The sequence below is a fragment of the Pleurodeles waltl genome, chromosome 3_1 (assembly GCF_031143425.1).
Source record: "Pleurodeles waltl isolate 20211129_DDA chromosome 3_1, aPleWal1.hap1.20221129, whole genome shotgun sequence".
Classification (NCBI taxonomy): Eukaryota; Metazoa; Chordata; class Amphibia; order Caudata; family Salamandridae; genus Pleurodeles; species Pleurodeles waltl.
In genome coordinates, this window is record NC_090440.1 from 184765370 (window position 1) to 184792420 (window position 27051).

At 42.4% G+C, this 27051-nt stretch overlaps 1 protein-coding gene across 3 annotated transcripts in view; it reads left to right on the top strand.

Annotated features, from left to right (window-relative positions):
• CSK (C-terminal Src kinase) overlaps nt 1-27051 on the top strand; it is a 507465-nt gene that overhangs the window by 178987 nt on the left and 301427 nt on the right. For all 3 annotated transcript variants that reach the window (XM_069222133.1, XM_069222134.1, XM_069222135.1), the window contains exon 6: nt 24089-24201. In XM_069222133.1, coding sequence (XP_069078234.1) covers nt 24089-24201 — 113 coding nt within the window. The remainder of the gene's footprint in view (nt 1-24088; nt 24202-27051) is intronic.

The following is a 27051-nucleotide window of genomic DNA, read 5'->3' on the forward strand; positions in this document are numbered from 1 at the left end:
AAAACAAAAGAAAACTTGAGTGTAAACTGAGCAAAGATGACTTTGCAAAAAAAAAAGAAAGCTTTAAAAAATAAATCTTTGCAATAATGTGTGTCCTGCTGGGCACGTTTTTGATGGTCACACGCCTTCTGTTTGTGGGGCACTAGATGTTAAAAAGAACAAATGGTACCCCGATCACGTCAGGAGCTGCAGACGGGCACTAATTAAGATGAATCAATTAGTGCTTGATCCCTGCTCCATACGGATGACTAGAAATTATGCCAGGTATGCTTTGACGAATTAAGAGGCTGTAAAGAAGAGTGCCACAAACCAACAAATGAGTGTCAGGAGGACTCCAAGCCGTTTACTGAAAACAACCGAGACCCGCAAGTGAGATGCATGTGCTAGAGCATTCACTCAGACTCGACCCTAAAAAGGTACATCTTAAATCATGGTTGTCAGCATCAAGCCAGCTCCTCAAGCTGAAGCCAGTTCTAAAGCAGGTTGTATAGGTGTAAATATATCGAAAAACACGTATTTATATAACACAGCTACAAAACGTTATCAAAAGCACATTCCTTTCGTATTTGTCAAATTATTTTCTACTGTTAATATATACATTTTTGTAAATTTAGGCGGTGTCGAGAAATATTTCAGCCTGGCTACATAATATTTTAGAGCGCATAGGTTTGTGACTGCTGTAATAGAATGCTTTTCTAAATATTCCTTGGAGAATCAACCAGCAAGTGAAGTAAAGTATCTTAAAATTAAGACTCAACATTTTCCTTGTAAGAATGATCTTGTGTGTGACTCTGAATATCTCACTTCAAGCTAAACCTATGATGATGCTTCAGCATTCCCATTAAAAGAAATATTGAGAAAGAGAAAGGTTTAGAATAACATCAATGTTAATGATTACATCAGCATTATAAATAATACATTTTTACAGGGTAAAAGTAATATTGGGTAATTTATTCTGTGTGTTTTTATCAAATGGCCTAGTCACCCAAATAAGATAGATTTTCTGTTTCCCCACTTACATCGAAAGCCCAGGCTATACATTAGCCACTTAAAATTCAATTTGAAATAAGAAAAAAAGGGAAAAAAATAATCATCCATCGTACCTGGGAAACAGTGACTGAAATTTTGGATAATACCATTCTTTTTCAATAATTAAACTGTGATCTTTGACCAGAGAAAAGAGTCGTACATTATGTGTGACGAATGAACATCAATACTTTATAAAGCGCACCACTGATCAAAACTGAGTGTTCTGGCGCTGAGAAACCAGTAAGCTAGTGGTGAGAACCTAAGAAATTCTACAACCAGAATAGCCTTGTTTTGTGAATCTCCGAAAGGTGGGCTCAGAGGGAATTGAGCAAATATATGATGAAACATAACTACACAGTGTTGCCGGCCTGTACCCGAAGGAGCATCTTCCTATCAAGGATCTTCTGAATCTGGGGACAGGACGTAGACCCCTGGGCAAAGGCATAACAAGTTGAAAACATTTGGAAGTATTTGGACCCTTTACCCCCATATGCTCTGTAGGTGAGAGTAGGTGCTTTGTATTGCTTGCTGTTTTATGCTGGCAGCCAGTGTGAAGTTGAACTATCAGTCTGGCAGACGTGTTCTGAATGATCTGTAAGTAGCAAGTCAAGAATTTAGGAGCACCTACCAGCAACGCAATACCATAATGTAATCTAGAAGTTAAGCGTGCATAGACCACAGTTTTATGGGTGTACAAAAGTATATACTCGGTTTCCTGAGTGGAGAGAAAAACAGGTGGCTGCAACAGTACTGATCTGAGCTGAGAACGAGATATTGGCATGCAATTTTATGCCAGTGTTTCTTGTTTCCGGGTAGACGTAGGTGCCTTAACTGAGAAGGGACCAAATGAAAGTAACCCTGTCCCCCAAAATTTCAGTTTTGCCAGAATTAAAATGAAGGCAGCTTTTGATTCATCCATTTGACAACAGTGGGACGACATTCTTTCAAACTGTTAAAGCTCTATGTCCCGCTTAAAGTAGCTAATAATTAGATGGGTGTCGTCAGTATAAAACTTTGAGTGCCATACTAAGACCCGAACCCTGCAGGACTCCATGAGGCAGATCTGAGTAAGCTGACTGAAAGGGAGGTAGCAAGACTTCGACAGCTGCCTTTTAAGAAAGGAACCAAGCACACACATCACCACTAACTCCTAAGTTAGACAGCCTGTTAGTATACCATGTGAGATGGTGAAAGCCACAGACCGCTCTAAGAAAAAGTGGCAGAGGAAACTGTGCCTAGAAGAGAAAGAATAGCTTCAGTGGCAGCTAGTAAAGTTGTTTCTGTACTGCAGTTTTGGTGGAAACCAGACCGAGTATCTTCTAGAAAAAGTTTTTTTTTTCTTCTAGGTGATACTCCTAAATCATTCTTCATGACCACCACCTGTACCCAGCACTACCACTATGCAGACCATGGAGACTTCAACCTAATTGGTGACTCCAACACAGACTCAAACCCCCCCCCCCCCCAATAGTCCAGACATCAACAGCACATCACCAAACCCACTAACACTGAAGGCAGCACTTTCAATCTCACCCTTTTGGCATAACCCTTTATTCTTCTTAGGTACCCAGTTTTTCATCACCTGACCACTGATTTCTTTCTATAGGATTTTTGTAGAGAGAGGAAGTAACAAGAAGGACCCATAGTTGGATAATGTAGAATGTTCTGCCCAATGTATCTTTAAAAGTAAGAAGACATGGACATTTTCCCAGACCTGTGGGGCGCAGGACAAGGTGCTAGACAAATTAATCAAATGACTAAGCAACAGACCACCTGAGGCCAACCGCTATATTAAAGATGAGGGGTGGTCCGGCAGTCAGTGGGGGAGACCTGTTTACAACTCCTGAGCCCTTCCCGGTCTATTCTCCACACCATGTCCCGGAGTGAAGTCAACCAGAAATAGAAGAGTACAAGTTTTGCTTTTCCTGAGGGCCTCAACCTAATTGATAAAAACATACAGGTGATTCATCAGTTTACTAAGTTACATAGTTTTTAAATAGTCCTCTGATTGCTAAATGGTCTTGGAAAAAATGAGTGTAAAATGTCCATTTAGGAGTGCATGCTATACTGAACAAAATGGGGGAAAGATGCAAAATGTAGCTACAGCTTTTTAGAAACTGTATATTTTTAGGGGCTAAACCAATTGCACTGTCAAGACTTTAATTACCTCTGGCACATTTTGTGTTCATTTTGTGGGATCCTTTCATAAAAAACAGGCCCATTCTCAGAGTAACCAAAATAAATTCTCTAACCTGCAAGGGTGAAGATTCTTTAGACATTTCCACAACAGTAAAACATCATTTGATGAAAGTAGTAATACATTTACACATGTTAGTTTGGTTATCCTTTCTAATTTGACTGGTAACTTTCTTGTTGTTACGACAATTAATGAAAGAAGCATGACTTGGGTAAAGATAAAAATGCCAATGTTTTGAAAAATAGACAAAGAAGATAAATGGAAACAATGGAGAACTCAACCAATATTACTCACTGAAGGATGAACGTAATTGTCAGAATTTATATAAATTATTCGCAAATTGAATGCAAACAAACCACGATTTATGTTTCTAAGGAAAATCTAAATGCCCATATTAATGACCAACATCAAATAATAGGGAAATCCACAGAGCTTAATGGCTTTACAACCCTAACAGGTGACCTTACATCAGTTATTCTCGGGTAAATAGAGAGGATTTGATAACTTCTACTACTACTACTACTAATACACAGATTCCAAAGTCAGTAAATTATTTAGAGGTATTTTTATAGCCGAAACCATCTTGTGATTGACTAGAAATCTGAAAAGCTGCACTGCTGGCTAGAGAATGAACAGGCCCCTTATGCCACATCAAGAAATAACTTGTTCACAAAGATTGGTCGGCTTTGTCCAAAGAAGGAAAGGTCCCAGCACCATAACAGTATTCAGGTTACATGAGAATTTGGAGTATTGTCTTTTAACGAGCGTGGATATTGAGAAAGCTGTTGAATCTGCAGGTCAAAAATGTTTTTCAGGTTTTTAAAAACTATTAATTCAGGAAAATGTTTTGCAACAACATCCATATGCTTTACACTCTGGTTCCAAAATGTGTTATTGCATGTTTTACTTTCTGAAATGTTGGTTGGCACAAACAAAGGAACAAAAAAATCTGTTTCTGTACCGTACTGAAGCTTAGTCTGTCACTGTTGTCCTTAGTAATTGTCAGCTGAAGCACTGAACATAAGAGTTAAACATTTGTAGAGGACATGCTTCCCACAGTATCAGGCCCTTTCTTACATTCACATCATTATGCCACGTTTGAGAATTAACCTTGCTTCTGGTTATAACAGAAATTGATCTAAAGAATGCATGTGTCTGAGTTGCAAAATGATAATCAAGAAGGAAAAAGAATGCTAATCAAATGTGAAATATGAATGTGGAAATATTATGCTATTAACCTTGTCTAGATGAAAGCTGTAAGTAGCCGGTATTCTCAGAAGATCTTGGTGGAATGTGGGCTGATGGTGTACACCCAGTTGATTTAACACATGCTTTATTCGATCAGTCGATCATCAAAGCAAATATACAAAGATGATGATAATTAATAAAGATAAAATCCAAAATAGCATATAGACATAAATACATAAAATACATTCCAATTTAAAAAACCTTCAACAGTACACAATACTGCTACAGACCCCCCTACAATTCTAAAAGAATAAAGATAAAAAGTATAGGCCTCTTATAATTAAGATACAGTCCTGATAACAGAATTGCGTATGCGCCATGCTGCCAGTAAATATTTGCTGACAGCGTAGATTAAAATCTTAGAGTGGTGGCTTTTTAAAATCCTCAAGGCGGAAGCACAGTCTCTTATCCCTATTTCACGGCAGATATTACAGATCCACTTAGACCTGGGAAGAGAGTAAGCGGGACAAAAGAACATAAAATGTTCAACTGTTTCAGGCATTACGCCACAGACAGGGCATATATCTGTATCTGTTTTTGTACCCCATCTGCACGTCAATGACTTCAGCGACCCGAAACGGAATCTGGCATATAGGCTTTTGCCTAAAATATCGTGAATAGTATCTAGGTATGGTTCAAATTGTGGATACCATTTGAAGTCTATGAAGAGATTGGTTAAGCTGCCATTGTCTCTGTGGGTAATGTAGTCATTACATACATAGGACCAATATACGCACTTCAATACATTGGAGTGGGCTTTTTCCAGTTTATGTGGTTTTTCAAAAAAATCTCTGAGTCCTAATTTATTGAACCATCTAGATACGTGTATGACCCAGGGAATAGTGGTTGAGTTGGAACATTTTAACAGATCTTGGAGTGAGGTTTTATAAACATCCAATTCTGGTACAGTCCATAGCCTTATCCAATATAAAAGTGGTTTTAAAATAATTATCAGCTATACGTCTCAAACCCAGATCTAAAAACAGCGGTATCAATGGAGTACTTGGGGGACAAGCACATAAGGACCTTGCAAAGCTATTTTCACCAATAGTTAGCCTATTGCAGTCCGAAAAAACCCCAAACCTCCGCACCGTAGGTAGCGGCACCCTGTGCTCTGGCAATATAAATCTTAATTGCCGGGGAGACAGTTTTTGCCGTCGTACCCCTATAAAAGCATAGGATAGATGCTGCACCATGCTGCAAACGGCCCACGCTTTTATTAACCTGTTCTACCCAATTCAAATTATCAGTGAGTCTTATACCCAAATAGTCTATGGAACAAACCTTATCCAGTAGATTCCCTTCTAAGTGAATGGTACATTTCTTCCGTGCTCTTGAACGAAGTGCCATTAACTTAATTTTCTTGAGATTCAACTCTAAGCCGTAATCTCGACAAAAAGAGTTGAATCTATTGATGAGAGTTTGGAGGCCCATAGGGAACTTGGAAATAAGAAGAGAGTCATCAGCGAAAAGGAGAATGGAGATTTTTTGAGCACATAGGGTTGGGGCATCGTTCTGGCATGTCATTAAAACCTGTACCACCTCATTAATAAAAATAGAGAATAAAAAGGGTGCCAACACACAGCACTGGCGAACCCCCCTGTTTATCGGGATTTTGTCCGTTAGTTCGCCTAGGTTGCCCCATCTCACTTGCGCATAAGTATCCTCATGCAGCCGCTTCAGAAGTTAAATTAAATTGGCTGGAGTCCCTATTTTGTGTAGCACCTCCCACAGCTTTTCCCTCGGAACTAAGTCAAAAGCTGATCTCAGAGCAACAAAAGCAATATATAACGGTTGGTGTGCAAGGGCTGTATATTTCCAGTACAGCACGGCCAGTCTGAAAACCTGGTCTACTGTGCTGATCCTCGGTCGAAATCCAGCTTGGAGGGGAGAAAGAATCTGCTGGTCTGTGGCCCAATGAGTTAGTCTGCCTAGAAGTTGCTTGGCAAATATTTTTTGGAGATTGTCAATTAGACTAATTGGTCTATAATTTGTCAGGAGGTTTGCGTTACCCTTTTTGTGAATAGGTATAATTTCGGCACCTTTCCATGTCGTGGGGATCTGCCCCCCTTCAGTGATTTTATTAGATAGTGTATTGATGTACCAGGTCCAAACTACTGTCTCAGAAGAGTAAAGTCCTCCGGGATTTTGATTGGGGCTGGGGCTTTCCCAAGTTTTAGTGAGCGGATAGCCTCGGCAGTTTCTTTGATAGTGAAACGGATGTGGCCGTTACAGTCCTGTAAGTCCCCTTCGTGGGGGACTAGGCCAGGAAGCACATCCGAGAAGGAGGGGGGGGTCTTGGGCCACTTCCTCTATGGCTGAGATCTTGGGGGTCTCAATTTTATCACATAGACTTAAAAAATGTTTGGCCCATCTTTCTGGCTGTATATGGTTGCAAATACCAGTCCTGCCACCCTTCTCTCGCTTGCCTATCAGTTCCCAAAACAGTTTATTGTTGTTGGATTGAGTAGCGTCCATCAAAACCTGCCAGATTGTTTCTTCCCAGTTTTTTTTGGCTCAGGTGATAGATTCTTTGTAAGTGCGTCTAGCTAGTTGTATTTCCCCATGGGTCCCTTCTATAAGGGCACTTTTTAATCCTGTCTTGGCCTTGTGGCAGGATTCGTCAAACCATGTACTAGAGGTACCTCCTTGGTGTCTCACCCCAGCCTTCTTATAGAAGATGCGTTGGAGTCTTATAATCATATCTTCGTGTATTGATAAGAGAGGGATATCATTGGGGTCATGGTCATAATATGGGGCCAAGTTATCTATAAAAGCCAGATAGATCTCACGTAGCAAATAGGGATTCGACTGGACCTTTGGCCACCTAACCTTCGTAGATGAATTATTCAAGGTGGGAGTAGGAACCATGGTAGTTTGGTTATTTGATGTTCTATCAAAAGCAACCCCTGACATAGAAAGTATTAGGGGGAAATGATCGCTTTCACATCTAGCATCCACCTTCATATCTTTCAAGAAGGGCCACAACCTCACATCCACTAAGAAGTAATCAATTACGCTTGTGGCTAAGCCTCGTTTGAAAGTGGGTGCAGTGTCCAGGTCAGAGGGCATGCGGCCATTACATGCCCTCAGGCCGTACTTCAGACAAAGAGATGCCAGTTGGATAGCTACACAAGAGTTAAGGCAAAAACAGTCGCTAGTCAGCTGTGAAATTCCCCATGTTTGATCTTCTTCCTCTGTGAGACCGGTTTGTATCACAGAGGGTTCAAAGGTACAGTTTACATCCCCAGCTATTATCAGATAAAAAGTTGGTTGTAGGGTATCTAGGAAGTCAAGTAGCTGTTTTAGGATCTGGGACTCAGTCCCTCGGGGTACTGATCAAGCGTAAACATTGATAAACATGATATTAAAATTCTGTTGAAACGTGATTTGCAACCCCATCAGATCTGGGCTATCAAATTTTAAAACCTTGGATACACATTGCACATTTTTGTGTAATAGCATCAGAAGGCCTCCTTTTGCTCGACCCGTCACTTTTGTAGATGGCTGGGCCGCAGTGTTAAACGAAAGGAACCCATCTATAGTAATCTTCTCCTCAGCCCATGTTTCCTGGAAAAGGCATATATCTTGGGTGTTTATGTATGAACACTAGTCAATATCATCTAGTTTCCTCCCAAGGCCAGCTAGATTCCAAGTCATAATTGATAGACCTTTTCCCTCAGAAACCGAACTTGAAGTCTGAAAGTTAGTTTCCTCAGGTATCGACTCTTTAACAGTAGGTCCATGAGAAACCGTCGGACTGGGTTCCTCTGAATCAGTCCCTAAGGTTGCCTCCTGGACTGTTGCCAGTCATACAGGATTGGGCTGCATGGTATTGCCACACCTAAGTTGGCTACTTGTAATGTTACAACATGGATGAGTGAAAACTTGCGTCTGGCCTTCATCCTCCAATACTGTCTCTAAGGTGATACATCCCCTCCTTTGTTCCGATAGATTACGGGTACGGTCATTAAAGGCAATGAGGCTTTCGACTAGGGTTCTGTCATAAAATTCGATAGAGATTACATTGTGGGTCGACCCTAAGGGGCACCACCGCTTGGTGTTGCGGATATCTGAGCGTATGACCGATAAACAGTTTTGTTGGTGTCGCAGCCAGTGAGTTACCTTGTTGACCCTAGACTCATGGTCCTCGCTAAGGTCCGGCAACAATTTCGGGACTTTAAAAAAAAATATATATTTGTCCTGGACTTGGGACATTGGGTGTTTGACAATATGGCTGGATCACAAGGATTTCTCTGATGGAGAGTGGCACTGATGGGACCGAGGGAAGGTTTGGGGGCGAGCGAGTCACTAACATTTGATGAAACATAAGACCTCTTAGACAGGGGGTTGTTAATCTCTTTGCCACTCCTAATTGGCAAATAATTTGGGACGTCTTGGGGGCGGCTATTGGGAGAAGTAGGGTTTTTCATAGTATCCCCCTCATCTGTTGGCTTTTTGCTGACTTGATACTCCTGTGTGAAGTTATCTTTAGAGCGTGTTGCATTCACAGCTGTATCAGCCCAGTGTGTCTTTCCCTTTTGATAATCAATGGCCTGGCCCCCCTGTACACGCCAGGTATGTGGAGTTGGGTCAGTCACTGTATGGCCTCTGTTCACCCCGTCGTTTCTTAAATGGCATTTGCATCCAAGTTCTGGTCTCGCCTGCAAGCATTTTGCCAGTTGTAACACCAAGGACCTGACTTCTTCCACTCTCTGGAGTATAAGGGAGACGTTAGGCTCAGTGAGAGAATACGTTAAGTGAGGAGGAGGAGCTAAAACTGGGGTACGAGGGATGACCTCTTCATTACAGTTGACTACAATGGGATCAGAAGCTCTAGGTGTTTCGTCCTCCTCGGCTAAGGCCTCAAACCGGTTCCTACAAGGTATATTCGGGATCAGTTTGATCACAGGACTCAGTGGTATAGTTGAAATAGGAGTACTTCCCTCTCTTCCCACTTGGGGAGACACACTTATGCGAGGAGTCATTTACCTTGTTTATTAGGTCATTAGAGAGAGAGAGGTAAGTGGATGGTGTATTGCTAATGAGGTCACTCCACTGTTAGTCAATGTTGAATCCAAGCCTGGATCTTGTGTCTTTTTAAAAAAAAAAAAAAGTCTTGAATCCTCCCAGGGTAGACTAAGGAGTTTTTTGAAGGAGGAGGACCATTTTGACTAGAAGTACAATGTAGTATTGCCTCGACCTCTTCAAATAACTGGTCAATCTCCTCAAAGGGTTTTTTGGGCTTAATAACTGGTTTAGCAGAACGCTTCCTCTGCTTTTTGCGGTCAGTCAGAGGGTCCAGGGGATCGGCAGCTTTCCTCTTCCCCATGAAGCCGGGGAAATAACAGCTACAGATGCCAAATAAAGAATGGAATGCTTTAAATCTTACTTGTATATAGGACAGCAGATGAGAGAAAGCAGGCCCAGCCCAGCCTCAGTCGGCCCGCAAGGGGCGCGCCTTGAAATGGATTCAAATGGCCGCGTTCGGCCAATCAGGGGGAAGCGTCCCGTACCCCAGCAACCAGGGTTCTCTCTGCGTCCCGCGAGGGGGGCGCCTTGAAATGGATTCAAATGGCCGCATTCGGCCAATCAAGGGGAAGCGTCCCGTCCCCCAGCAACCAGGGTTCTCTCTGCGTCCCGCGAGGGGCGCGCCTTGAAATGGATTCAAATGGCCGCGTTCGGCCAATCAAGGGGAAGCGTCCCGTCCCCCAGCAACCAGGGTTCTCTTGTAAACCCAGTAAAAATGAATGTTTTGTTAACATGTATTTAATGTTTTGTGAACAACTTTATTTGGGTTACTACAAATAATGTATTGATCGTGCATTTTAACTCCAGATCTGTGTCTCTAAATTGCAATAAAACTTTTGTGACCTTAAAGGTTATCACTGATTCTTTAATTGGCTCTGTGCAAGCGGTTAGTTCCCTTTCTGTAAGCAGCTCCAAACATTGAATCCTCAGTGGCCTCCTGAAAAGATGTAATCATTACAAGCAGACGTATGCCACTTCCACTTCCTACAGTGTATTTACAGTTACTACATTATGTCAAGTGTTAGTGACGTTCAATATCAAATTTCTGTTGTAGCCTCTAGCTCAAATTTGATATGTTGCAGCTTGGTGTTAGTATCTAGGTCATTGGCATACAAGAGAGAATGTTTTCTTTATGCATAACTATGTGCTTTGTGAGTGTTGCATCCTACAAAAGATAAAGCTCTCACATGGAACTGGTTCTTGACATTTAATAATGTGCTGAAGTGCATGTACAATACTTTTCAGCTAGGGGTAGCCTTTCTGAAGTGTGTTTATCTTAAGATGCCAATTTAAAGAAGAAAAAAGGCCATTATTTTGCCTCCTCACGCAATCAAAGTAAACAAGGCACTTATTGCTCAGAAACCCACAACAATATTTCTCCTCCCTAAAAGTCGAACGTGGAACTGGATAAATACGAATTTAACAACTCTTTTGACACTATTTATCAAATGTGATCTTGCCAGTTCTTCATCTTTAAATTTCTACAAGTTCAGTGCTCACAACAGTTGTCAATGCCCTGCTGAAGACTTACTTGATTGTGGGAACCATAACTGCATTATCTGCCTCAAAAGTAACTTTTGGAGTCAGCTGACAGATGTGAAAGATAAGTTCATACGTTGTTCCTGTAACACACAGCAACTGCTCCTAATTACAACATATAGAGCATTTGGAAAATGTTAATGTAAGTAACTGAAACGAGAAAACAAATATGGCAAAGATTTCTTCCCAACCTGAATGAAATGCTCAAAAAATTAGGAACAACCATGAATTGATTATCTTCTTTAATGTTACGTTACTAAATAACCAACCGGTTTTAAGGCACTAGATGAGCAGCAGTTAAAGGAGGCCAAGATACATCTAAGAAACTCTCATTTGGATGTGAGCAGTTTTACCCATCTTTGAAGGTCAAACTTGATCTTTCTGACAGTAAGGAAACTTAATTCTAAGGACCCAGAACTCATGTTCTCCAAAATATAGATTCAGTACTATGTATGGAAGGCATGCTTACCCCAAAGTGTAATAGCTGAATTACCATGACCGTTTTAGGTCTTGTCTGCAGATAATTTAAGTGTATGGTGTCGAATGGTGTTTGATGGATTTCCTACTGTTAGTTGTGTTTGCTTCTACTATGATTCATAGCTTTTTACCATCCTTTTGATGGAATGACTTGTTATTCCACTGCCTACTTTTTTTCTTTTGCTTTCAGCTCTCCGTGGCAGTGTATTTGTTTTATTGTTCTCTCCCTTGACTATTTTCTTCCTACTGCACTTTTCTAACATTGCATTTAAAGTCGTTTTCTGTTAATCATTGTTCCCTTTCACAGCATTGTGTTTTTTCACGATGCTGTGACAGTGTTGCTTGACTGTACTAATCCAGTCACCTCTGCTTCTTTCATCTTTGTAATGTCAGCCCAGCCTGTAGTTTGCATCTTTTTTGTACAAAAGGCTTCTGTGTGCTCCAATATGTGCCTTAAATCCATCAAGCACAATGTTTTCCCTTGCTGTGCACTGATGACCTCTGGCCTCCTTTGTGTTCTTTGCCCTTTCTTTAAACTCAGCTTGGCTTGTTCTTCTTCTTTTTTTTGTTGTTTTTTTTTTTTGTTGAAGCCTTTGTGGCAAAGACATATTGGGGTCACGCCTACCCACTCAGTATTGTGTTCCACTGCGTCTAGACTAACATTCTGAATATCTCATTTGTCATTTTGTCTGATGAGGCGCCTGGGTGATTTGCCTAAATAGGGGTCGACACTATGGGCCTACCCATTTCTTTCACTGATTGGCACTTAAACTCAAATGTCTATCATTGTGTTTGTAATTGATTCAGTCTCAAACTCCATGGGTATTGGCTCTTTGTATATACTGTGAATACTTAGCTTTTTCTTTTTCTATAATTTGATAAGGCTCCCTGATTTATTCTTTCACTGAGCAGTCACTTGGAGCACATGCTTGATTACAGTAGGATGACAAGTCTTAATTGTTTCAAATACAAAACTGGACGTCCTCATTTTTGTCGATCACTCACATGTTCTTCAGTTTTCGGAAATCTTTGATTTACTTCTTTGTTCACATTGGACCCATTACTCATCTAATTGTATCAAATGTATTCCTGCCAGAACACTTTTTCATTTGTACTTTTATTACCCTTGTTCTAAGGAACACAAGGTGCCCCATTTCATTGTAACTAGGATGGATTTAGGCAGCCTCTCCAAAAAATGTGGAAGGACTTGTGCTTGACCTTGGTTACCTAACTGAGGAAAGGCATTGTAAAAATGAATTACAAGTATACGGGTAAAATTAGGGAATGTCAACAAAAGAGAAGCTGGGGTGGGTGATAAATCTATGTAGAAGATTATCAGAGGCGTCATCCCCCCCTTTTGTTGTAAAGATCAGCAACGTTCCAACTGAGGAGAGTTAGAATGTCCAAAGTACTCCAGCACAACAAAAAATCCATCTAGCAGGAGAGCGAATTCTCACATGAAGTGGAAAGCAGTACATCATTATCACATAGAGAGCTCAATTGTTCAAATCTATTGAAGGTAGGTATACTGCTCTCACGAATAGACCTCTGACTGGCATTTAAAGAAACTGTGGAGAGAATCCGAGCAGTGTTGAACCCCAGATGACAAAAAGGAAGGACGGGGTAGTTATTGAAATAACCTAAAGGGAGAAGGCAGATAGCAGCAGGGGACTTAGTTCCAGATGGTAAATATGATAACAAAAAGCCTGCGGTATCAGTATTATCAAACTTCTTTACCACTCAGTGGCCATCAAAACGTTTTTCTTGGTAACCTACCCAGGGAACTCTGCTAGCCAGGGCTTAAGTGATATGAAAAAACTGGGGGAAGGGTGAGGTCTCTTGAAGCGGTGTGGTCGATGTAATTAAGGGCGTGGCTTAAAAACATGTAGGCTAAAAATCTGTGCTTAGCATAGTGTGCCACCTGACAGGTATTTTCAGCTTTTTTTAATCACTGCATCCAGGTATATAATACAACGAGTAACATTACACCTAAAACAACCCAGGACTGTTGGCTTTGCCATTGATTGTTAATTGTATAAGATAATTAAGCAACAACAATGGCTTTACTGTATAAAATATTGAAAATGGTTCAGTTCTGAAAAGAGGAGATTGTGAAAGAACTGTAACAAGTCTCTTTGAAGTTACATAAAAGGCAGCACAGGGTGCTACTGCTGCAGTGTTAAGACTGTTGTTCATCTTGAGGGTAAAAATGGAGAGTCCGATAGGGTCCTGTCTCAGCACCATCTTTTTAGAACTGCTGGAGCTCAGCACCTGCAGGACCCGGGCCACTTAAAGCCCTGCCCCTAGCCATAATAATAAACTTAACAAGTGGATATTGTGCCCCAAATGCTTACTAAGTCAATGGACCACTGTGTTTTCCACACTGTTAGGTGCCAGTGTGGGAACATTGGCCAGAATAATAACATAGGGAGATGCTGCTGGCGGAAGGCCTAATTTGTGTAGCGCAATATCCGATGCCTTGGAGCAAAGCACTTCATTATTGTGAGCTTCAAGAGTCAACTGAAAGGGCTGGGGCTGGAAAAGGGGTAAAACAAGGACATTCCCTTGGTGGTTATAGGTTAGAACCAGGCTGGAATAAGGCAAGCTGTGACGTCGTACCAGAATTTGGGCTCTGTGAATTCAAACTCAATGTGACTCGCTGGCAATGGTAAGGTTCAAGTTGATGCAGTGCCATAGAATGAAGCAGAACAACTACAGGCTGAGCCAACTAGACAGTGGCAACCAATTTAGTAACTGAGCAAAAGATTTTAAAACTGGAGGATCCCTTCATGCAAGATCACTAGCCGAAGGGGCTTTAAAAAGAACTCTAAGCTTGTAAATAGGATCCTAAATTGTAGCAAGTCAATGTTCACATGATTGAAAAGTGGAGACAACCAGGAATTCAAGTTTTTACAGTCAGTTTTCCTAGAAGTCTATCAACACATGTTACAATAATCTTCGGGCACTGGACAGGCTGGAGGGACACAAGTGTGGGGCTGGTTAGACGACTTAGACAAACGGCCCCTAACAGGGTTTTTTTTTCTTGATGATAGTAGTGTGGGCAGATGAAAGTCCCCTTGAGGTAGCCTGACCATCTGTAGCACTGGAAGAACGAGGGGAACCAACAGGAAGAAAGTCCTGAGGGTAGTGAGAAAGGGAAAGACCTGTTGGAGTAAGCAAAGTCTACAAAATCGATGCCAATACCAATGCCTGCCTCCAGCTGGATAGCGACCTGAGCGCCAGTCCAACTTCTATGTCACAGCACTTATTTCCTCGGTGATGGCCCTCATTGACGAAGTAAGAAGTGTCCTGATGTTCTGACCATTCTGAGGGTGCTTAACATCCCTCGAGGCAAGGTTTAGGTTTTGCTTACTCATATTAGAATAGCCAAAGGGGAGTCTAAAATTACCAGAGCTAAGAGGAGGAGCTGCGGTCCAGTCTCAGCCGCCACCAGCAAATTGGGCCCGCTGTTGTCCTGGGCAGGGAACCCCAAGTGCTCATGTATTGTGATGTAAAGCCTCTCCTCCTGGTCACTGTGCTGCTAGGGGGATCAAAGTCCCACCCCAGCAAGGCAAAGAGCACAGCTTTTTGTTTTATCCCACCCAGCATGCCTTTGTGGTTCATGTGGAGAATAGCATCTTTACCGCCTCTGACTGGCTCCTTGTATACTTCCACAAGTGCTCACTTTCTGGAAACTGTTTTGTTTTCCATGAGCACTCTAGTGGTTGTGTTTTCAACTGTCCCTAGTTCACAGAGCAGCTGCTGTAGTTCAGTGGGTTGCAATAAATGTAATTTATTCTGTGAAAAGGTTTCCTACTCATTACTGATTCTATTTTTTGCAGTGTGAACTTTTTCTGGATACACATGGTGTTCATTGTTCAGCCATCTAGTGGATGAGTCTAGAATTCTTCTGTTAGTCCTTATTCCACTGGTATTTATTTTATTTTTTAAAGTTTTGGCTGTTGGGTGGTGTCAACCATCATTCTGTGCACTTGTCCTTCCCATTGTGACATCAGATGAATGCATTTATTTGGTTGCCATATTCAGATTCTTTTTTCCACTTTTGGGCCTGGCAGCAAAGGGAACTCGCAGAAGATGTTTTGAAGAAATCGTCCTTTTTTAAATTGAGTTTTGAATGATGAACTGCAGAGAAACTGAAGAAATGCCACCAGAGGCACCAGCAACGTTGCGGACATGTCGCCGATTTCCATTGCAAAAAAAGACAGTTGGTGGATACAAGTCGACCATGAGGTCAACGCCATCTCGTCCTCCTGCTTCAACACCCTTCTAATCCTCCACAAGACTTTCAGGTGGATTCCTGTAGAAACCAGAAAAACGGTCACCCACGCCCTCGTTAGCAGCAGACTGGACTACGGCAACGCCCTCTACGCAGGAACAATGGCCAAGCTCCAAAAAAAACTCCAGCACATCCAGAACGTCTCAGCACGGCTCATCCTCAATCTCCCTCGCCACGAACACATCTCTGCCCACCTCAAGGACCTCCACTGGCTACCCATTGACAAAAGGATTGTCTTCAAAATCCTAATCCACGCTCACAAAGCCCTCCACGACACCGGACCGGCCTACCTCAATGATCAACTTAACTGTCACATCCTGACACGCAAGCTCCGCTCCGCCAACCTCGCCCTTGCAACAGTCCCTCGCATCCACCGTACCACAACCAGCGGCAGATCTTTCTCCCACCTCGCAGCCACAATCTGGAACTCACTCACCGCCATCCTATGTAAGACCCAAGACCTGCTGACCATCAGGAAGCGCCTAAAGACCTGGCTCTTCGAGCAGTTGAGTTCCTGCTGAAGCCCATGAAGGAGAGAGAAAAGCAGAGGTGGGCACATTGTCATGTTGCAGTGAAAAACAATCCTGAGCAACCTGTGCTTCTGCAGCAAAGATCAAAACCATGAAGACAGAGCTGTCACAGGGAGAAGACTGACGCTGAAAAGACCATTGAGGTGTAAGAGAGACTGAAAAAGTTGTTGAAGGAAAAGCATACTCTAACTCAGAAATGCAGTGCCTCGTAGTCTCTAAGTCGAAGACAAAAGCTGCTACTATTCCAAAACCAGCGATGATCGAGGGAAAACAAAGCCCAAAAGAGCAGCATGGGTTGAAGCAAAAGGACACCTTTGGTGGACAACTATCTAATGCAGCCTCAATCCCAAGGAGTGATTGAGAACACCAAAGGGAAAACAAAAAAGCCTTGAGAGAAGGATGCCCCAGCACCGACATCGAAAGAAGGGGACTTAGGCTCGAAGCCGAAATGGAGGCAATCGTTAAAAGGAAAATATTTCGACAAATCCCTCAAGGGCTTCCACATCCTACTGCAGCCACACCTGGAGAAAGAATAAGAGAGCAAAGTGGTGGACCTGGGAACCCCAACAGCGCCAAAACTAGGAGAAGAAAATGATGGCCTCTTGATTTTCAAATATTGTTTTTTGAGTCTGTTGACAACTTTTGTCATTATTGCTGGTCTATGCAAATAATTACCCATAGAGTTTTGAATGTTTTAGGGCCATAACAGAAGCTGTGCTTAGTCATAATTTTCTGTATTATTAAAACTGAATTTTTATTGTAGCCTTTTTCCGTTGCTTGTGGCTCGCGCTTATTTATGAATCCAAAACTATTCTGAAACAAAGCAACAATCAGTTGATTTTTACATTGGGAGATGAAATGGGCGATTTCAATATCCAATTTTATGAAAATGCTCATTGCTGTTTATTAAGGATTTGCAACAACTAAATGACTACACACTGTTGTTGCACTGTATGCATAATACAGGTCAAATAGTCTAAAAATGTATAATAGTGTATGTGTGTCCAACAGGATACAGAAAGGCAAATACAACTTATGTCTGCGTTTGTAGCCACAGCAGTAATTTGCTAGAATGTTTGCTACATTCCTGTGGTCCACATCTGTCCATGGCAAAGCAGAGACATTATGTTTCCAAAAAATTAAGGATTAAATACGAACTACCCATATTTAAAATGTCATTGTTAACTCTTTTAAAATAAATCTTAAGTAAGTCACATTTAGAATTAGCATACTGAATGTCTTGGAAGAGTCAGAGCCACCTCTTGCTGTTTTAAAAAAGTATGCATATGTGCAGTAAAACTGTTATACATTAGTGCCTTATATAATGACCTCCATTTGACCGATGTCATTTGAGGTGTCCTGGCAGTGTGTTATTGACTGATGCATCACTTCCATCTGTCAGAGGTGTGGACTGGTCACGAATGTAGCTGATTGGTTCGAATATTGTGCATATATTTTCATGGGTCCTCTTTTGGCGATTGCAAACTGCTAAGACAATGACCATTATATCTCCTGACTAATGTAATTTCACTGGAATTGTTGTCTGGGTCCTCCCACTCCCTCTTTGCAAGTTGAGGTGCGGATTTGGATGCTCCAATTCCCGCCACAATTTCTCTGCGTTTTTCTGGACAGTTTTTTTTTACCTGGATTAGGAAATAACTACGTAGTCCCTTGGATCCACAAGGTCCCTTGGATCTCGTTTAGGACCTGGGAATTTTGGTTCCAGACATGGCAGGCCATTTGTAATATGGTGGCGTGATATCCCTAAGGTACATTTTGAAGTGGTATCCCAAGCAGGACACCACTTCACCATTCTTGTAAGGAGGCCCTTAGTCGTTTAGAATAGCTTGGTAATACTGCTGGACTTGTGTTTAGAGTATGTTCTTCAAACCAATTAGAAAGTTTATAGTGAAACTGTGTTTATAGTGAACGTCTGGTAGCTTTGGTGTTTGAAGAAATATACTACCTATCCTGCCTTGCAAGGCATGGATAGCAGACAGTCAAATGGGATTATTAGATTTGATCCGACTGCTCAGAGAAGTGTTGGAGCCTCTGTCTTAAACCCAAAATAACCCAGACTGATGGGCCCTTATGATTAAGGGTAATTATTAGTCTTTAGACGGACGATCATTTATGTCCTGTAATGTTGTAATGCAATGTGAGATGTGATTTCATAAGTTGTTGGTCAGTATCATTCTCTCAATTACTCCAGTGAGGATATTATTAGGCCCATTTCTCTATCCCATTTCTTTCTCCCCAAAACCTGGGAGGCTTTACTTTTGCATGAGACCTTACTTGTTCATCTCCTCTACAATCCCATGTATCGTATTCTAATTGCTCAATATAAGAAAGATCTGCACAAAAAACCATTTTAAAACCATTAAATAACCATTAAATTATACTTAAAAAAAAACAAATATATACATACACACATACATGTATTAGGCATGTGTGATACAGCAACACTAACCAACTTATAACCATAGGGCTGTAAGTATAATGCTGGTTTACATTTGTTTGCCATCATCAGTCATCAATAAACATGTTAATTTCTCACAGAATGTTATAGTCATCATTGATATAGGAACCAAACAGCAAGTAGTCATATATCAACAGCCCAATCACCCCTCGGTCGGGAGCATAGTGCTGGAAGCCTTGGGAAGCTCCTCAGCGTATATACGTCTAGCTGCTCCCTGCAGTAGTCCTTGTCTTTGTACCACTGGGATATAGTAGCAGATGACCCCCCACCACCTTCCAATGCATGGCAGTCTGCCAACAACAGAGCCACTTCCGTCAATTTACGATTAGCTGGTTAAAGAGGGTGCACAAACCCAGAAGCCATGTGCCTGGGTCGCAGGGCACCAGCGCCTCAATGTCCTTGGTAAGTGTCTGTGTAACCACCTCCTAGAACCTGTGCCGGCACCTCCCCAGGCCAGATGGTAAAAAATCCATCATCGCTGCCCTGCATCTAAGACAGTTGTCCTCCTGCCGAAGCCCAAATCTGGTCATCTGCAGCAGAGTGTAGTACATCTGCTGCAAGAACTTGAAATGAATGATGCTTAAGTTGTCGTCAGCCTACTTGTCCATGCTTAGCAGTAAGACCACTCTGATGCGACAAGTGAGGTCTCCAGTATCTCATTCCATTTATTTAACAAAATTCAGTTTATTTAACAAGGCAGTAGTGGCGCTGCTCAGTTCCGACTCACCGCACGATATAAGCCACTGACCAGCCCAGTACGGGAAGTGCTAGTGAGCACTAGTTGCAGTGCTGCAGAGGTGGGGGGAGCCCGCAAGAATGTCGACTAATGCTCGCTCATGGCTGCTTGCTAACGTGTATATGTAAAATGCATAAGGGAGAATTCCTCCTCCTCCTGCTGCGGCAGCACCGGAAACTCCAGAATGCGGCCTTCTGGGAACAAGTCCCCATTGTCCGGAGGCCAGCATCCCAAAGGAGGCCCAGCACCATTGGCTCCTGCAGGACCAGACAGAGCCAGATGGCATGCCAATGGCAGTGCCGGGGCTTACAATGGAAGGCTGTCTGACCGAGCCTCAAGCGTCTGCCATGCATTTAGCATGCAGTTAATAGTGCTGATACCCACCCCAGTCCGCCTCTGTACGGCTGTGTGAAAGTAGTGAGGCCAGGGGAGCAGGATCTGCCACATCCTGCTCCACTACTAGGTGTAGCGTATATGACTCAGGATGTACCCAGAATCTGGCATGCTGTGCATGCGTTATAGAGGTGGAAGTCGGGGGGCACAAAACACACCTTGCTCATGCAGAAGTGTGAGTTGTTGCCATGCTGTCCATGGGTGCTTGCCCGCCCATGCTAGTGAGATCAGTAAAGAGTGCAGTGTCCTAAAGAAAGCATGGGTAAGGGGGATTGGGATATTAACAAACATGTATAGAAATTGAGGCAGTACCTCCATCTTCATCACTGCGCTCTGGTCTGCCAGGGTGAGTGTAAGCTTGGACCAGCGGTGCACCGAATCCTCCAACCCAGAAAGTGCTCTGCCATAATTGTACCAGAGCACTAGATCTGGTGTGCATTGCACCCAAACACCCAGATATTTTACCGGCTCCGTGCACCACTTCAAGGGGAACTCGGTGGTGAATTGTACCGTGCCGCCTGCAAGACTTTTCTCAGTTGATGCTGAGACCAGATATCCTCTCAAATCGCACATATTCCCTAAGGAGGGCAGTCAGATAGATCTCGGGCTCCTGCACATACACCTGCGGAAAGTGATATTGCCAGCAGACCAGTCGAAATCTAAGAGATGCTGCTGCATCTCTCTGCCTAACTACACAAGCCAAGGGCTCCAGAGCCAACGCGAATAAAAGCGGCGTCAGGGGGACCCCCTTGACGGGGTGCCCCTGGACAACGGAAAGGGGTCAGAGTTACAACAGTTAACCCTCAACATGGCAACGGCTTGGTATACAGTAATGGGATCCCAGCAATAAATCCAAAGGGGACACCCATCTGCTGCAAGGTAGTAAGCCTATAGGACCAGGCAACAGAGTCTAAAGCCTTGGCGGCATACAGCAGGATAGCAGCTGTCATCAGCACTCTCCACAGAATCCTTGTTATGATAAAAGTATTCAACTATGGTCCCCCGAACCGTATCACAGAACACCTGGTCGAGCAATGCAGAGTGGGGCAGACGCCAGTAAAAGTGTTCGAGCCACGTTGCTATCTGTTCCATGTGGAGGTTTAAGGAGTCAGTTTTACTATCTATGGACAGCACACTGCTGCATGACGAGCAGTGTGTTCTCCAGTGTGCTGCTACCCGTAGGTTGCTCGCCATTGACAATGCTAGGAGATTCTTCATGTGGCGGCCTTGGCAGCACGTTTGCTCTCAAAAGTGAGGCGCTTGATATTTGTCCGATTTCCCCATGATGCAGCAGGTGAGGCCAAGTTATAAAACCGGACTTTAACCCCCGAAGGGTATGTCTAAATGGGTATGTCTTGCATGTGTGTCCGAGTTGCCTCACAGGGCTGTGGCGCCCCAAGCCTTGTCCAGGGCGGTGGTAAACCGCCCCCCACCCTCCCACCTCTTTCTGATCAGAGTTGCCCCACCCCTCACTCCCAGTGCACCAGAGATATCTGCAGGGACTCCACAATTGTAGTTGCCAGTAGGGCCCCAGTCACAGCAGGCAACAGATGTAGCTCAGTGATAAGTTCCTCCATCCAGGCAAAGACTGCCCTGAGCTGCGTCTTTGCGCAGCAAGCTTGCCAGCAAAGTCACACCATGTACCCTAATCAAACAACACTCTGCTCCAGGGCTAGGGTCAGGGCTCTGCTCTCATTCCTTCACACAAAGCTGCTTTAGTTTTGCACTAGGACCCGACACCTAGGCCCTATGTCACCCTGACCACCACTTAAAGCCACTCAATATTCTGGGGAGCACAACTGGAAACCAGTGCCACAAGCCGCACCTCCCACTTGGTCCTCCCACAGCATGCTCCTGCTTATGATAGGTCACGGCTGGGTCCTCCATTGGAGCGCAGGAGCGTCTTCCCACCTAAATGCACCCCAAAGCCCCAGAGATGAAAAATAAATAGTAATGTATTACCTTTTTAATTCTCATCATCCCGTCCTGAACCGAGTGTCAGGTCAGGGTGTCGGCTGCTGAGTGGCCGCAGGGAGGAATGGTAGACAGAGGGCTGCTTGTGCACTGTTTAAAGTGTGCATGTCTCTTTGGTTGGCAGTCTTACGATGGCCAGCCAGACATGGCACGCACACTTTAAACTTCTCAACCCATCTCTCATAAGACAGCTGGGTTGAGAGCAAGTGCAGGCCTCCAGTGTGCTGGGGATGCTGAGAGAGGTCATAGGAGTTTGCATTAGCCCGTACTTCAGCCTCATAAGAAGCAGTCCGTCACAAGGATGACGTGTTTGGATTTGGTAAGTGTTATCATTTTCATGTGTTTTTTTTTTTTAATTTAATTTGGGCGCACATCCACACATTTAACACCTCCCCCCTTCACTCGACACTCAGGCCTCTCCTCCAAAGCCTCCTGGGAGCCACGAACGAGTCCGTCCCAGCCCAGAGCGCCTCTGTTCATAGCCACCCAACACAGACAGCACCAAGCCTCCTCTCTGTGTCGGGCAGAGTCCAGCAGTCTCAGTCGCGGCACCCGGGCACCTCCTGTGCCCAGCTCTTGGGTAAATACATATTCATTGTTGGATATTAGTGTAGTTAGGATTATGTGGGTTAATGGCATTCGCGTTGTAGCAAATGTGTGGCAAAGGCATGCGTTGCAACGGAATGCGTTTTTCTGACATACAACCCTAAAGGGTCAATGCACGCTTTAAGTCCTGAAAATTTTCTCTGTTTTGATGAAAATCAAATCAATATACTGGAGACATTACAAAGGTAGAAGACACAAATTCTTGAAAGATTCAAGAAAGAGTTCAGACCATGTTTAAACTATTATGATGGGAAGGATTTATCCCCCTCTTCACTACCCCTTTTGTGCCATTTAAATAAAATATCTATAGGAAGGTTGAGCTCTCTGTCAGTAGTTATGAGAATGAGATCTGCTGTGGGTTTTAAATAACCATATATAGGTGACGTGTTGTACCGTTCACTCAGGTGGTCAATTTCAGATCTAAAGATATGGTTAACTCATAAATCTAATTGAAAATTAATTTTCTGATTATCGTTTTGACCCCAGAGCTGTTAAGGAGTTTCTTGATTCTGCTATTTTTATGTGCAACATCATGTTTTACACTTGCATGTAACAATAGTATTTGGTCTGTTTGAAAGTCAGACAGATTAAGCATTACTGTCCAAGTTTCAACTGTGGTCAAATATCCCCTCTGTAATTGTGTCTGAGCCAGAGGCAGGGGTTGCCTCAGGTGGGTGTTGACTGCTTTAACATTCAATACCACGTTATCAATTTAAAGTTTTCATTTTTATTGAACTGTTCTCAGAATTGTGTAGAAGTTGCTAATAGTGTTTTAAAATACTAAACACGTTATGCAAGCATTATGTTGAGGTAGTTCTTTGTTTAAACAATATGTAGCTCATCTAATAATGAAAATACTTTTTACATTTTTTAGTACACATGCTTGCATTTAGGTGCTTTTCATGAATCACTTAAGAATGTGCACTACATGGTACAGAATTGAGGTCAATAGATTATGCAGGTGCAATTCACAATATTTACGGTGCCATAGTGTTTACATATATTTAAAAAAAAACATGTATGATTGGGGTTATTTTTCAGTAAATAACTCGCTCTCTAATAGCCATGTGCTCAGTTTCTTGCAGTATGTGGTAACTCTAAGAATAAGATTGAGTTACAGAAGGGTGCTGTTCTGCAAGTGAGAGTCTAAGTCATTGACAAGGTAGTGTTGTTCAACCTTTGAGCAACTGGTTAAGCTGGAAGTTTGAGACATAAAGACTCACTAACTTTGTTAAAGTCTTCATGTTTGACTTACATTGAGTCTGGACTTGTTGAATGCCGACTCTTTATCAAGTGACTTATGGCTCCCATGACAAAAAATGTTCATCTGTTTACTGCTACCTAAACAAGAACAACCACATTGCTGTGTCCCTTCTCTATTTCTGGAGTGTCATTCAACAGTGTTCTCTGTCCAGACTGGATCATGCTTTTTAATTTCTTGGATGTCCCTTATTGCATGGAGGTGAAAGTGGCAGTTTTTTTTTAGTTCTTTGTGCTATGCTAATTTAAGTCTGGAGCATGTTTTTATTTCTTTGTTTTTTTCTGTTTTTAGGACCCCAATTGGTACAAGGCAAAGAATAAGGTTGGTCGAGAAGGTATCATTCCTGCCAACTACGTGCAGAAGAGGGAGGGTGTGAAGTCTGGAACCAAGCTCAGCTTAATGCCGTAAGTGTGCTCTAGTCAAGCCTCTCATTCAAGAACACAAACCTTTTTGTAAGTCACATTAGGTGGTTCGAGTGCAGTGCATGTAAGATAGAATATGTATGACTTTGGTATTATGGTGAATTGTACCTACCCTCCGTACAAGCTTTAGACAAATGCAAATATACAGCAAACAGTCCCAAAGCCAAATACCAGTCGAAGCCTGTGCCTGTGTTAGTGTCTGTTTGTATTGCTTTTGTATCTTGTGGTAGGCTTCTGATTTGGTTCGAACTTGTGACCACGTAAGGCTAGCCGTTAGTTTTTCTTTTGGATATTGTTGACCTCAATCTGATATTTTGCTTTCTCATATTGAGCAGTAGCTGCTTATGTAATTTCTTGTATCTGGCACATTCGGTACTTTTGCTTCCTTGTGTGTCAGTTCATACATGACCTGTACAGGAAATATTACAGAGTATTTGTTGTATGCGCAATGGAACAGAAAGTGACAACTTTTCAGAAACCTGAAAGGATTCCAGCCTGATAGCTTATAGGCATTTGTCCCCAGCATTCACTGATTCACTTGGCCCATAGTGCTAATTGTATTTTTTGTATTTTCGAGTTTTTATCTACAGCCATACCATGGGTACAGTTCACTTGGAATTGTGCTTTACAAACGTAATGCACCCGAGCACCTTAATCTGTGTAATTCATATCATTGTTAAGCCTGTTTATATTAAATATCCATATAGTGTGAAAAATGGGGACCTTATAGTATCTGTGTAGCACCCTGATTGAACTCATAGTTCAACAACCTAGTTCTCTTGTTGTTGGAAATCCTATACAAGGCACTAGATGCCACTTGCAAAGATGTCGGTTTCAATTATTATTTTTCCTCTAAGGAGAGATTAATTTTGCAGAACAATGCCAATACATGTTTATTGACAACCACTTTCTACAAATTGCATAAAGTAAGCTTAGAAAGATGTATGTTCATATTCTTGTCATGGCTATTTAAAAATTCTTCCTGCAAAGGCTGGACTTGTACTCTGTGGTTCTGAGATTTTGTAAATTGTTTCTGCCAATCTGAGGTTCTTTGTTCTTGTTTGGAATCCTTTTTAGAGTTGCACGCAAAGTGCTCTGTCCCTGGTGTAATCTCTCTGAGTTTTTAACCACACCCATGTCATGCCCATGAGTTTGGTTGGTTTGTGGACTTGCCTTTTAAAATTTGCTTGATTTAATTAGTGAAAGGCATGCAAATGTCATGCCTTTTCCGGTGTTAAGTCTGCCTCGAGTGCACCGGCCAACTACTGAAAACATACGAAACTCCATGTTTTTGGTATGGTTTCTGGACTACCTTTTCTCTTAAATTCGTAGGCAGCGCAATCTCAATGGGCAGTAGTCGAGAGCTTTGCATGACATCCACCCTGTTACATGGATAATTGCACTTTTGCCGGTTACATGGATAATTGCACTTTTGCCGGTTACATGGATAATTGCACTTTTGCCGGTTATATGGGTAATTGCACTTTTGCCAATAAGTTTCACTGCGAGCAAACTTCTGTTTCCTTTTATGTGTCTGCTTTGTGCTCATGGCGTCTGTCGGCTCTGTTATGTGAAACTGTTCTACTTTTCATTTTCAGTATGTGGCAAGAAAAGTCTGGTTAGGAGTTTACACCGATAATAGCTTTAACTCGAGGAAACACGAGACCCATTGCATTGCAAATGCTTGTTTAAAGATTGGGATAATTAAGCATTCAGACCAAGAGGGAGGCAATCTGCGCAACCCAGCTGCATTACACAAAAGTGTGAGCAAGGGTGCTTAGAGTTCTGGGAGATACTTGTACAGGCCTATGGGAACTCCATCCGGGCCGGATGTTTTTCTCAGCTAGTGTTCACTCCACCCTCTGTATATTGAAGGTGATATTGGATTGGGTTATATCAGATGGAAAAACACCTTCATAATGTTGCTCAATGGAGGGTGTAAAGATCGAAGAAAGATTTTCCACCCAAGCTTCTGCCATGATTGAGTTCTCAAGGTCGAGACAGAATTATCTTTAAGAAAAGGAGTTTTATTAGTCTTCCAGAATAGTATATCTTTGGTGTCAGCAGCCTGTACCAGGCTAGCCTAAGCTATACCTTGTAAAAGGAAGTTTGTTTTGTGTTCTGCTATTTTGTAACACACTCCCTTGATCCCTTGAATAAGCATGTAGGTGCTTGATTAAATCCCTGCATGCCTTTGTGCATTAACAATCAAACCACCCCTTTGGCCCTTGTTTTTTTATTTTTTTTATTTTTTTACCTCTGATAACTTTGCCCAGATGTTAAGAGATTTGAAAATTGAAATGTGTGCATCAATAATTGTGGCACTATCTACATTATCTTTTAAGCAGGAGTAAAATTATCTGTTTCCTCTTATGAGTTCTGACATAAAGTTGATAGGATCAACTCCTACCCATTTGATCCTTACAGTTTTTTGCCCTGTTGGTGTCTAATAGTATCTGTACTATTTTTCTGAGGGGAAGTCAGCAATAATGTAAAGATAGGAGGATTATGATTGCTGACACAATTTTTGCCTACTGCCAGATTGACTAAGTCAAACTCGAACTTGAGGTTTCTTAAGTGTATTCCCAAATATACTGCAGCAGTTCCCATATTATCATTGTAGCCAACACATATTGTTCAGCCACTTTCATGTCATAAAATATGATAGCCCAAAAAATGTTTGGTGACCTTTAAGACATTACCTGCTATCTTGTAGTGCCCATAGTAATTCTATGCTCCAGATCTGTGTCTTTACACATGGCTGCATTGAAAGTATTCTATTACCATTAAGGTAACTGTAACTTAAGGCCACATCTTTGAAACCTCCTGCAA